General features: G+C 37.1%; 1 protein-coding gene across 5 annotated transcripts in view; it reads right to left on the bottom strand.

Annotated features, from left to right (window-relative positions):
* ROBO1 (roundabout guidance receptor 1) overlaps positions 1 to 12,522 on the bottom strand; it is a 311,709-nt gene that overhangs the window by 50,622 nt on the left and 248,565 nt on the right. For all 5 annotated transcript variants that reach the window (XM_087937498.1, XM_026700668.2, XM_087937500.1 and 2 more), the window contains exon 6: positions 7,674 to 7,801. In XM_087937498.1, the coding sequence (XP_087793624.1) occupies positions 7,674 to 7,801 (128 nt within the window). The remainder of the gene's footprint in view (positions 1 to 7,673; positions 7,802 to 12,522) is intronic.

Genomic DNA, 12,522 nt, shown 5'->3' with positions numbered 1-12,522 from the left:
CTTTATGCTTTATAATCCCATTTAATTCAAATGTAAAATAACAATAATAGAAAATATATAAATATAAAATAAAATAAAAACACTGAATGTATTGTACACATATATGGGTATATATAATCATTACAGATTCTGGATAAAATCTATCCATAGTGGCACAGAGTTGCCGCTAGCTTGATAGACATAATTGATTGTTACAGAAATATATAAATAATTAAAAGTCTCCTAGTAATCTACTCATTATATCAGTGAAATAGCTAATAATTAATATAACTTTTGATTTATAAATGGTGAAATCCAGTTCTAAAAAGAAAGAGATTCTGAATGTCTTAAGCCTTTCAGGGATCTCATTTAGTTTTACCCTTTTAGGCAGAAACTAAAAAATAATTACTGTTGAGCATGAGTTCATAATTAGCACATAAATACCTGCTGTAGGCTAGTCTATATAATATACCTTGGTAAGTGTGATAATATTTCAAATACTAAAATTAGTTAAGAGAAACAAGAATTACTGTTAAAGCAAACAAATAATCCAGATTTCACTGAATAAATGCATAGTACTGAATGGATATTTAGGATAGTAAGTGTCCTTGTTTATACACTTGAAAGAATTTGAGATGTTACAAGTCTTGTTTCTAATCTGTAAAATAAGGAATTTAAATACACTGCTACTATAAATGACACAGCAGAATTCATAAATTTTCACAGTATTTTTAACAAATCTCACCCAAAAGGTGGTTAGTTTTGATAATGTTACTTAATTTAAAAAAATAATGATACTGAAAATACACATTTATATGGAAATAAACCAGGATTATAAAAATAATTCTATTTTTGCTTTGAGGACATTGCCTTGAATATTTCAGACATCTTTTGAATGATCACAAAGATTTAAAAAAGACAAGGCTTTATTACTAATGTTCAATGTTTATGAAGGTTTAAATTTTCCCATTCCAATTGCTTAAGATTATGAAAATCATACATAGATTTATGAATTATGCTTAGCATGCAGATATTTAAAGCAGCGAAAATTTATTGCTTTATCAGGTTCTTCGTAACTGTCAGTGAGTCAGAGGAATATTCTCCAGCCATTGGCGATCAAAGGAAATCTGACTCATCTAATCTCTAAATAGGTCTCCAAAATCAAGACAATCTTCAGCTGTATACTACTTCATATTCATATTATGATGTTTGCTTATTCCTACTAAATTAAATGTATAAGTAGGCTAAATATCTGCAGAATAACAATTCTCTATAGTCAAGTCAAGAACTTCTAAAATTATACTTTTCTGGTAGAATAATCTATCCAGGCAGTATTTAGTATCTAGTTGGGTAAAGAACTCAATTTGGAAAATAGTGTGCCTTAATAAGCTCCTCTCCATGGTCCCTGAATAGAGCAAGCCCAATAAAACCAGCAAAGCCAATAAAGGACCAAAATAAAAATATACAATACAATATAATTATTGTGAAAGCTGTTTAATGTAGTTCTTTTAGCTTATTGTTCAGAAGTAGTGTGTTTGGTATGTATTTAAAACATTTTAAAAATGGTAGAATAAAATTAATAAAACACATTTACAATATAATCTCACAAACTTGATGAAAACTTAATAAGTTTAAGGTTTTGAATCCCAATATTGAATACAGTGCTCCAGAAGCTCACTTGGCCCCTTTGTGTCTGATGTTTCTCTAAGAACTGTAAACCAAGTTTTTCAGTAGGTTTTTCAAGTCCAAATAAATTCCAGATCACATTGCAAGGTATTACCCATTTTACCTCGCTTCTCACCTGGGTCTAACCAGTTAGTATCCAGATTTGAAGAAATCTAAATGATTTTACCTTCAACTTAATTGGACAGTCTGCAGATGTCTCGCCCCTCCCACTTTCCCCCCAAAGCTCTGGATCATTCTAAAAGGGGATATATTCCTGAAATTCAGATGAAGTAAGAGTGAAAAATAACACACATGGCACCCTTAGTGCCACTGCAAGAGCTTGAACACAGACAGATACTATTTCTTTTGATTTTATGCTAGCGTGGCTGTTTTCACTTGTTTTTAATTTTTAGTTGCATTAAGGACAATGGATTGGAAACTGGGAACAGGCTCCACAGGTGCAATCATGTCACAAGCCCAGGTCATATTTATTTAGAAGCCTTTATGGATCAGTTGTTGTATGCTCAGTTGAAGATGTCAATTAAATGCTTTAATCATAAACAACTACAAAAATACATAGAACAGATAGAACATAAAAACTGGATAAAGCAGCAGTTTTTTCTTCACAGATTAATCTGATAATTGGCATCATGGATCAACATAACTGGTCATCTTTCATCATTGATGACAGAACTGCTTGCTAAATTGTCAAGAAAATTCCTAAGCATCTTTTGAAAAGCTCCATGATCTATCAGATGCTTGAAGTAAATCAAATGTGTATTTTGCCTTTGAAAGCTACAAGATATGCACAATCTACAGTTCCACCGGGAAGTGATTTGACTGTGGAAGAAGTCAGATGTCAGTATCCTCAATTATCAGATGACATCTCATGTTTCCAAAACCAGATTTAGTCTGGTGTGACTAAACATTGCCTCTGACATGGTCATAGTTGCTATGAAGGCAAAGCCATTTCAAACTATTCTACACACTGAAGCAAGAGGGCACAAAAACTTTTGATAATTGCTGCTAGATAATAGAATGGGCACAACCACTATGCAATCCCATACTTAACAGCCAAATTCCTGATTGTAAATGCTATTAGGCAGTGGAATACCTTGACTCCTGAACTGGAAGTTTCATCCCTGGAAGTTAAGCAAATATCGGTAACCCATTTGTTCATGATAAAATGAGGTTCTACACTGGGTAGGAGATGGACTAGAAGACCACAAAGGTCCCTTCCAACCCTATGTATCAGATATTGGTTAGTGAATATTCCAACTACCTCAACTTTCTTTTTGAACTTTCAAGAGTACCAACTTACAACATGCAGATACAATTTTACTACTGTTACTGAAAAGGAAGCATCATGGCTCTAGAGTTAGATTTTACCATGATAAATTAAAAATAACAACAGTTGTCCATTAATAATTCTGTGACTTAGATATAGGACTTTTGTTTAATTAAGAGTAGATTGTACATGGAATCTGCAGGTGAATAGTTATGTTTTAAAGTTTTTGGCTAAGATCTTGCCTTGATCAAAGTGAAGGGAAAAAAATGTGGCAAGTCACAACCTTTCCCAAAGGTCAGATCTAAATAAAACTTTGCAAATATTTGAAGAGTTTTGATTTCAAACATCTTTAATACAGTTATATACTACACAAGTCCATATAAGTGCAATACCTCTAGTCTTTGCTTAATGACCATAATTGGGACTAGTAATTAAATTGCTAAGCAAAGCAGTTGTTAAGTGAAATATCCTGTGACCACCTTTCTTAACTGCAGTTCAAACAGTTGTATTGATTAAGCAAATCACATCTGGTTGTTAAGTGATGTTACCATGACTTGTGATTTCCTGCCAACTTCCACTTTAAATTTGCTTGTCAGTAGCTGACTGTGAAGGTCGAAAATGTGATGACCAGTGTATTTGTGCAACAGCTCCCATTCACCTGTATTGAGATCATATTTTATGGGGGCACTGTGATGGTCATAAACTTAATGGCCAGTTGTAAGTCACTTTTTTCTGCCACATTGTAACTTTGAACAATTGCTAAATAAATTGTTGCAAAGTGAGAACTACCTGTAATAATTTTTTTCAAAACTATCAAGCACTTTCCCAATTTGGGGCATTTAATTTTTCAAATTTGGGACAATTATATCAAATGACTGCAACTACAGTACAATTTTAATGAAAATAATTTTGGTCCAATTTAGTGTATATAATATTTCAGTTGTTGTGGTGCACCAGCGGCCAGTGGAGCTGGTGGCAGATGGACAGTAAGGACATTGGGGAGGAACATGGGCCAGTCCTGGAGTCTGCAGAAGGCTCTGATGAGTGCTCTGCATTGGAGGCAGAGATGGGGCCAGGGCCGTCTGATAGTTATCAACTGCCTTTGGAGTCAGAGATCAATGGGCAGAAGAACTGGAGCCTGTTCCCAGTGTGCACATGTGCAGAGCTGCCAGGAGAAGAGAACAGTTAAAGAACAAGGGTCAACTTGGGAGTAAGGGCACAGATGGACAGTGAATGGCCCCTTCCATAGGGAATAAAGGGGAGTGGTGTTTCCAGGGCACAATTAGTTCAATTCATTAGGGTGAAGATCTGTTCCTAACTTCTTGCCAAGTAATTTCTGCTACAGCATGGCATTTGGAAGGTATCGGCCTGTCAACTCTCCTGATAAAGGTCTGTAGTTGTGAAATCTCATGAAAGACTGTTTGCCAGGACTTTGCTGGAGAGGAATTCACTTTAACCTAAATAAAAAGGGTTTTATTGGGATGAGGAGTCTGTTTCATGATCTTGGGAAGCCTAGGTCAGAATTTCAGTCAGATAATAAAACAACTGTAGCAAGGGCTCAAATAACTTTTACTTCTATGCTACAGAACAGAATGTAGTAATTGGAAAATGAGTCAGAGAAAGGTTTTTAACATCAATGGTATTGATTCAAGAACATTTATTCACTATCTATAAAAATGAGACCATTGTTTTTGCCTTGGTTTTTATAGTAGCATTATATTTAGTATTTGTTTTAAAAAGCTCAATATACTAAGCATAGAATATTTACAGTCTGATCTTATATCCTGATTTTTAAACAGTTTTGAGAAAAATGTATATTATTATGAGATTAAGAGTGCAAACTAGACTGTGAGAAAAAGGGAATAAATCAGATGATCAAAGTAAATTGTCTTACATACAAAACTATATGACATAATTGTCTGCCTTCAGCCAAAAAAGGAAGCAAAGAATTGAATAAACATTTAGAAAATTTCTGTGTATGTGTGTGTATATTTACAGGATGTGTGCATATATACAGTATATATCCATATATACACATATATACATACACACACACATAGTGTGTGTCATTGCTTATCTTAATATATTGAATTCTGCAAGACATTTATACTACAATAGAAGGAATATCCTTGTAAACTATGTTCTCTTATTGATATCTGAAATTACTAACTGTAGTTTGGATTTGTTATTTTAATGAATATCTTGTTTCTTAAGAAGCAGAAATACATTGTTTCTGTTTTAGATAAGACATGTACAAGTCTGTAGATAATACATATAGTAGACTATACATATAGAATATGTTTTTAAATTACATCTCTTTTTTTTGAAACAAATTTTATTAATTTTAACAAGAAACAAACAAGACAAAGCATCATCAAACACTAAAAAAAAATGCTTTCCCATAGGTCTTTACAAAGCAGGTAACACATTATTTTATATCATCTTATTCATCTGCTATTCAATCATCACACTTCTATTTTCCTCTGACTTATTTTAGCTTTTTTTTTTTAAAAAAAAGAACAAATTTTGTTAACTTTACAAAACATACAAACAATCAAGGCATATTAAAATAAAAAATCTTTCTGGAGTAACCAATAAAACATACCAAATATAATATTTGCATTTACATTATCTACTCATCTTCATATCCTATCCCAATTTCTCCTTTTCATTCTGTTATCCAGATTATATTTCTTACTAATCAAAAAAATTTTTTTTTAAAAAAAAACAATAGACAAGACATACATAACATAGAACCTCAAAAACCTCATTTCTGAAAGCTGCTTGATCCCGGGTTAAAACTCTTCACACAGACACAAATTCAAAAAAAAAAATATTTACTTTATATGTCAATCCATATCTTATTACCATTTTCAATTTTCTGTATAACTTCTTCCCTCTTTTATCTTTCTTAATCATATTTTATTTATCTTATTTCAATGCAATTCATAGTACTTAACATTTTTTGTCTGTTCTTTTACAGTTATCCATTCATCTTTTTTCTTTAAATATACTCTCCTGTAGACTAACTGGAGTAACACCTTTAACTCTTTTCCCTAACTTCACAATACTTAATATAACACTTAAATTATATTGAGATTCTGGTTAGTACATTCTAAAATTACACATCACACAAAAAGAAGAACTTTATGAAAAAAGCAAATAGGCTACAATTACAAAATATAAGCCTATAACCCACCAGAAATACCATAAAAAAGCAAATCATACGTACTAATACACATTCTACTCTGAATACACATAGAAAATCACACTTTTATGTACCTTCCAGAATCCCTTTTTCATTTAAATTACCCATTGTCTCTAAATAGATTTTGTTTCTTAAAGTCTTGCTTCCCAGCATTAAGGTTTTTCACCCCTCCTTTCTCATTTGTTTATTTTTCTCCTTGCCTTTTTCCCCCCCTTGTCTCTCCTCCCCGCTTTTCTTCTTCTGCTTACTCACTTTCTGTTGTATTCTAACCTTATATCCAGCTTTCATCTCATTTTTCTCTTTTTGGATTGTTTTCTCTACCCTTAAAATCCCCTTTTTCTTTTCCTCTTCCTCCTCCTCCCCAAAGTGAACCCGTTGCTCATCCAAAATGGCTTCTTCTTCTTCTTTGTTGCAGTCGTCTTGCTGTGTAGTCAATTTTTCATAGGTGCGTAACGCCATCTCTAAAAATTGAAAAAGAGTGCCCCAAGAATCTTTTCCATCTTGCTCTTCTTTCTTGTATTTTTGGTATTGAGTTTTTAATTCATCCAAAAGCAATGCCATCCTCCAATTCGGGCTTTCCAATTTCTGAGGATGTTAAGTCCAAAGTCCAAAGTCCTTTCTCTGATAATTTTCGAGTTAAAATATCTTTGGTGCCCAATGCATTTTCCAGTTCTGCATTTAATGCTTCTGTGGGGTGGGAGAGTAAGTAGAAAAAAAAAAAAGATTTCCCTCCGCCGCTGTCTCTCTTCTTAGGGATACAATGTATCTTTCAGGCAATAAACAATTCCACTCCAGGGTTTTAAAAGCTGTTATTTTCCCGGTACAGCCAACACTTCCATGGTTTAAATCTTCCTTCTCCTCCTTCCTCCTGCGCAATCTTTTCCAGCTGCCAGCTTCTTGGTGGTGGCCATTATGACCGCCGCTGCACCGCCTTGAGAAAAGGAGGTTAAGCTGGGTGAGGAGGGGGTCTGCGACACCCCCAAACCCCTTCCCAGATCCTCCCTATCTTCGGCTGCCTCTACAGGGCAGCCTTATCCTCCAAATCCATCTGGATCGGAGGCACCAAGACGGCGAGCACAGCAGGGATCGCGAAGAAATGCAAATCCCTGCTGTCACCGAAGCCTGGCAAAATTACATCTTTAACAGGATTCTTAGAAAGTCCCCACTAGGAAATTATAGTATTTTTTGGCCACTACTGAGGAGATAAAAAAGTTATTATAAAGTTGAATGATAGTAAAACCTAGACAATGTAAGTCACAAAGAAATACGTCATATAATTAACCCTTTCATTAATTATTGTTATTTGTTATTTAAACAACATATTTTAAAGAATACTGTAGTACTTACGTTATTTACATTATGAAACATAACCCAAAATATCATAGTGCAATACTTTACATAATAGAAATCTGCAAAAATGATCAATAATGATCTTTCTGGTTTTTGATAATAAAAGATTATGCTTTTATTGTATCCATGTATCACCTATCTATGTTAGTTTTAAAATGATATTAATATATTAAAAAAGAGTACCTTGAACTGTTAAAGTTGCTGATGCTTCTGTTTTTCCAACCATATTTTCTGCAACACAAGTATAAGAACCCATGTCTCCTGCCATAACTTTCCGGATTTTCAAGGTGTGGTCATCACGTATTTCATATCTAAACAAACAAAAAGTTTAAAATAGATAAGATTGACTTGATAGTTCATTTATTTATGTATTTGTCTAATTTATATAATCACCCATTTCACAAAACAAGCAACTGTGGGTGGCCTGGGGTACAGAAGAGAATTCTGTAAAGATAGATTATTATATTATATTATATTATATTATATTATATTATATTATATTATATTATATTATATTATATTATATTATATTACATTACATTACATTTGTGTGTTTATGTGTGTGTATGTGTATGTATCTATATATATATATATATATATATATATATATATATATATATATAAACATATTATTTTCTGAGGTTCTCGCGGTATTTGTATGTGGATCTTTGGTTGTTCGGGTTTTCTCCGCATAAGATTGAAGTATCTAGGCAGCGTTTAGATGAAGTCTCATTCATCATCTTCAGGCTTCTGTCTTCAGCTCTGTGCTTCTCTGAATGATGTGAGATGAAGAAGCAGCTGCAATCTCACATCACTCAGAGAAGCACAGAGCTGAAGACAGAAGCCTGAAGATGATGAATGAGACTTCATCGAAACGTTGCCTAGATACTTCGAATCTTACGCGGGAGAAAACCCGAACAACCAAAGATCGATCTATCTATCTATCTATCTATCTATCTATCTATCTATCTATCTATCTATCTATCTATCTATCTATCTATCATCTATCTATATACTGGTGTTGCTAATTAAAATTATAATAGATCTGTAAGCTACATAATTACAATGCACATATATTATTTCATAAACACATTAACATGCTTTTCCTATCATAAAAATTGTAAAGACAATATCAATAGAAAAGTGAACTCGATGATGCCAATCACCAATTTCCTGCTCCTCTATCCAGAAACCTGAATCCTAGCTTAGTTTCTGGCCTTCCAAATGAATATAAAACTGGATGAGAACACTTTATACATTTATATTATACATTTCATCATTACAGAATTAATTGAAAACAGAGGTGGTATTCAACTGGTTCGCACCAGTTTGAGTGAACTGGTAGCCGTGATTTGGCATGGGTTGCTGAACTGGTGGCAAACCCTGGATGGCCACGCCCCTGACCCAGTCACCCACTTACCCCGGTCACTCTCCTAGCTTTCCCTACCACATAGCGGCTGTGGCACAGCTTGGGTGGAAGTTCCATGGCTGCTGCACATGTGCACTGCATGTGAAACTGCTATACAAGCAGTGTGCATGTGCAGCGACCCCAGGACATCCGCCCTCCCTCCCAGAGCATGCTTTCTTACTTCTCCCAGCGGACGTGCCTCTTCCAGCCCGGCCAGCCAGCAGGTACAGAATTTGGACTCAAATTTCTTTCTGGTTCTGTGGGTGTGGCCTAATTTTTGGGTGTGGCTTGGTGGTCATGTGACTGGCTGGGCATGGTTTGTATTTAAATATTATAAATATTTATGTAATTATTGAATTTTTTTTATTAAAAAAAGAGATCTACCTTTCTGCCATCGGCTACCTGAGTCTGTCACATAAAATTTGCTTGAAAGCAAACTCATAAAATTTGCTAGCAAGCAAACTCACAAAATTAACTCACAACACATTATATATGTAAATATTGAATTTTTTATTAAAAAAGAGCAACTTTTACACAAAATAAGGCAAAACAGGCAGGCAGATTGAGTTGCTCACAGAAACTCAGATTCACTCAGAGATCTATCTTTCTGCCATCGGCTACCTGAGTCTGCACTGAAAAATAGAAGCTTCAGTCCCATTGAAGGTTCAGCTCTGCTTTTAGATTAGCTAGAAGCAAGAAATGCAATGATTTCCTGCTTTCTAGCTAATCTAAATCCCCCAGCACAGCAGAACAGCTGATAGTCGGGGAAAAAAAAGGACAAATAGCAACTTAGTAGGCAAGTTTGATGGTGCACATACCAGTTAAGGAGTGAGGGGGTGGGGCGGGGCCAGCCAGTGGTGCAATTTTCCGGTTGTCCAGCAGGTAGAATCCCACCTCTGGCGAGAGTGCATTTTGTGTAGACCATTTCCAAAAGCCCTCAGCTGTGCTGCCCAGACAGCTGACTAACACTGTGCGTGGATGCGCAACATTTGAAAAAGCTGCTTTTTCAACCTCAGCTATGCGTGCAAAGCAGCTAAGATTGAAAAAGCAGGAAATAAAGGCGTCAAGAGCCTGGACAGGTGGATAAGCCAAACAGAGCAGTAGACACCAAACTGGTTCGATGTCTGCTGCTCTTTAGAGCTACTGGTTCTATAGTATCAGGCTGAACTGGTAGTATCCCACCCCTGAGCAGGTGGCCACATGTTCAGCTGCCCCTTTTTCAGTACAAGAAGCCTCCCCCAACTGGCCGGCTGCTCTCCTCCTCCTCGGCCATACAGAACAAACAGGCAGAGAAGGACAGCAGCAGCTGGTTGCACCAAAAAGTGGGCAGCTGGAGGTGACTCTTTTTCAGTCTCCAGCTTCCTTTTTCACAGCGCAAGAAGCCTCCCCAACCAGCCAGCTGCTCTCCTCCTCCTCGGCCATACAAAACAAACAGGCAGAGAAGGAGGAGAGCAACGGGCCAGTTGCACTGAAAAAGGGGTGGCTGGAGGTTGCTCTTTTTTGGTCTCCAGTCACCTCTTTCAGAGTGCTGCACCACTCTGCTCGGACTTGCTTGGGCAAGCCCCTCCAGTGCAGTGGGCTCAATGGGGTCAATGCCTAGAACGCAACTGCAGTGGTGCTCTGCAAGAAGACTATAGCTGCCATGTCTTTTTTTTGGTGCGGCAGGAAATTAAGGTTTCAGGAAGTTGGGAAAGCCAAACCCAAGCTGCCTATCCCAGAGCTGCCGATGGGAGGGGGGGCGAGGCTGCAGCACATGCCTCACTTGAATTTCCCAGTCCCAAAAGGAGGACGGGAGGAAGTCCCGCCCGTGGCCCCTTTGTTGGACCTGGAAACCTTGCCTGTCAGCTTTTTCAGGCAACGCGGGACCGGAGACTGACCAGGAAGAATCCTCATAACAAGCAATGCTGCAGGGCATGTAGGCATGGGTGTTTGTTTCAGGTGGGCGTTTGGAAGCATGTGTGTGTTTGTTTCAGGTGGGTCTCCTCTCCTAACTTTAGAAGGAGAGAGGGGAGGAGGAAGGGATAGTAAGAGAGAGAAAGAGAGGGGGGGGAAGAAAGAGAGGGAAAGAGAGAAAGAGGAAGGGTGAAAGAGAAAGAGGGAAAGAGAGGGGGAGAGAGAGAGAGACAGAGAGACAGAAAGAGAGAGGGAAAGAGGGAGAAAGAAAAAAAGAAAGAAAAAAGGGAAAGAAAGAAAAAAGAGAGAAAGGAAGAAAAGGGATAGACAAAGAAAAAGGGGATGGAAGGAAGGGAGAGAAAGAAAGAGGGAGGGAAGAGAAAGTGAATGAGATATATGGATGAACGGATGGATAGATAGATACATGGAAGGAAGGAGGGAGAAAGGGAGAGGAAAAAGGAGAGGAAGGACACAAACCCTGGCTTCAGAAAAGTCTTTGAAACAGCACAGCAATCTAGGGCTGGAAGGGATCTTGGTGGTCATCTTCTAGTCCAAGGGTTTTTAAACCAAATTTAAGACTTGTGGACTTCAACTCCCAGAATTTCTGAGCTAACATGACTGGAGGAGCAATTTTGGAAGTTGAAGTCCACAAGTCTTAAAACTGTCAAGTTTGAAGACCCCTGTTCTAGTCCAAACTCCCGCTTGAGCAGGAGTTCCTTACAGAATCATAGAATGGCCTTGGAGGACCTTGGAGATCATCTAGTCCAACCCCCTTATATCATCTGGAATCAGGATTATTTTGGTACTTGTAACAGAGAGGAAAATTTGCAGAGGAGTTTACTAGGATAAGATTGCCATGCAGAGGAAGGCAGAGATAGTCCTTCACTTATGACCACAATTGAGCCCAAAATTTTGGTTGCTAATCAAGAGCGTTATTAAGTGAGTTTCACCACATTTTACTAAATCCATGCTATCTCCTGGGTCTGATGGTCATGCGCAGGCTAGGGAAGTAAATCTGAAGGTGTGTGCATGTTTTAAGGTACAGAAATTATAGTTAAATGTGTGGCAGAAAGTGGAATGGGTGTGTTTTTCCAAATGCAGTGAGGTTGAATGTGTATAGTTTTAGAAGAGAGCTCTCTCTCTCTCTCTCTCTCTGTGTGTGTGTGTACAAACACATACAGTATATATAGTAGATAATGTAGCTTTGTGTGCCTATACAAATACTATACTATTTAATATGTATGTACACATATGGCATATATACATAGGATTAAATAGTGTATTTTGGATGTTCAGTTGTTGTGACTGGAAGGATTGACCCTGCTGGGAGTTTTGACTTTGATGCCTCTGAAGATGGAAGGTTTGAGCCTGCTGTGAATGTGGAGTCTGAATTATCAGAAGACACAGATGTGAGCCAGGAGGATGAGAGATTGTCGAAGAGACAATCCACTCCAGAACCTTCGACTTCGTACATGACAGCAGCTGATCCACAAAATGAGCCAGAGGTTTCTAGCAAGGAGGAAACTGACAGATGTTGGCTTGACACTAGAAGTAGAAGAAGATTGAAACGTCAATCACAATCTGAAGGGAGGCGTCAAGCCAGACATTGATTAGAGAGACTGACACGCCCATACTGGGGATTTAAGGAGGCATGCTGACTCTCAATCTTTGCTTGGAGCAAAGTGAAACGTGAGTAGTGCTTTGTGGATTCAAAAGGATACGTTTGAAGTG

The sequence above is a fragment of the Pseudonaja textilis genome, chromosome 7 (genome assembly GCF_049901715.1).
Source record: "Pseudonaja textilis isolate UNSWEBS1 chromosome 7, rPseTex1.2, whole genome shotgun sequence".
NCBI classification, from domain to species: domain Eukaryota; kingdom Metazoa; phylum Chordata; class Lepidosauria; order Squamata; family Elapidae; genus Pseudonaja; species Pseudonaja textilis.
Note: the sequence above shows the minus strand (reverse complement) of the source record. Positions and strands in the feature narration are given on the sequence as shown.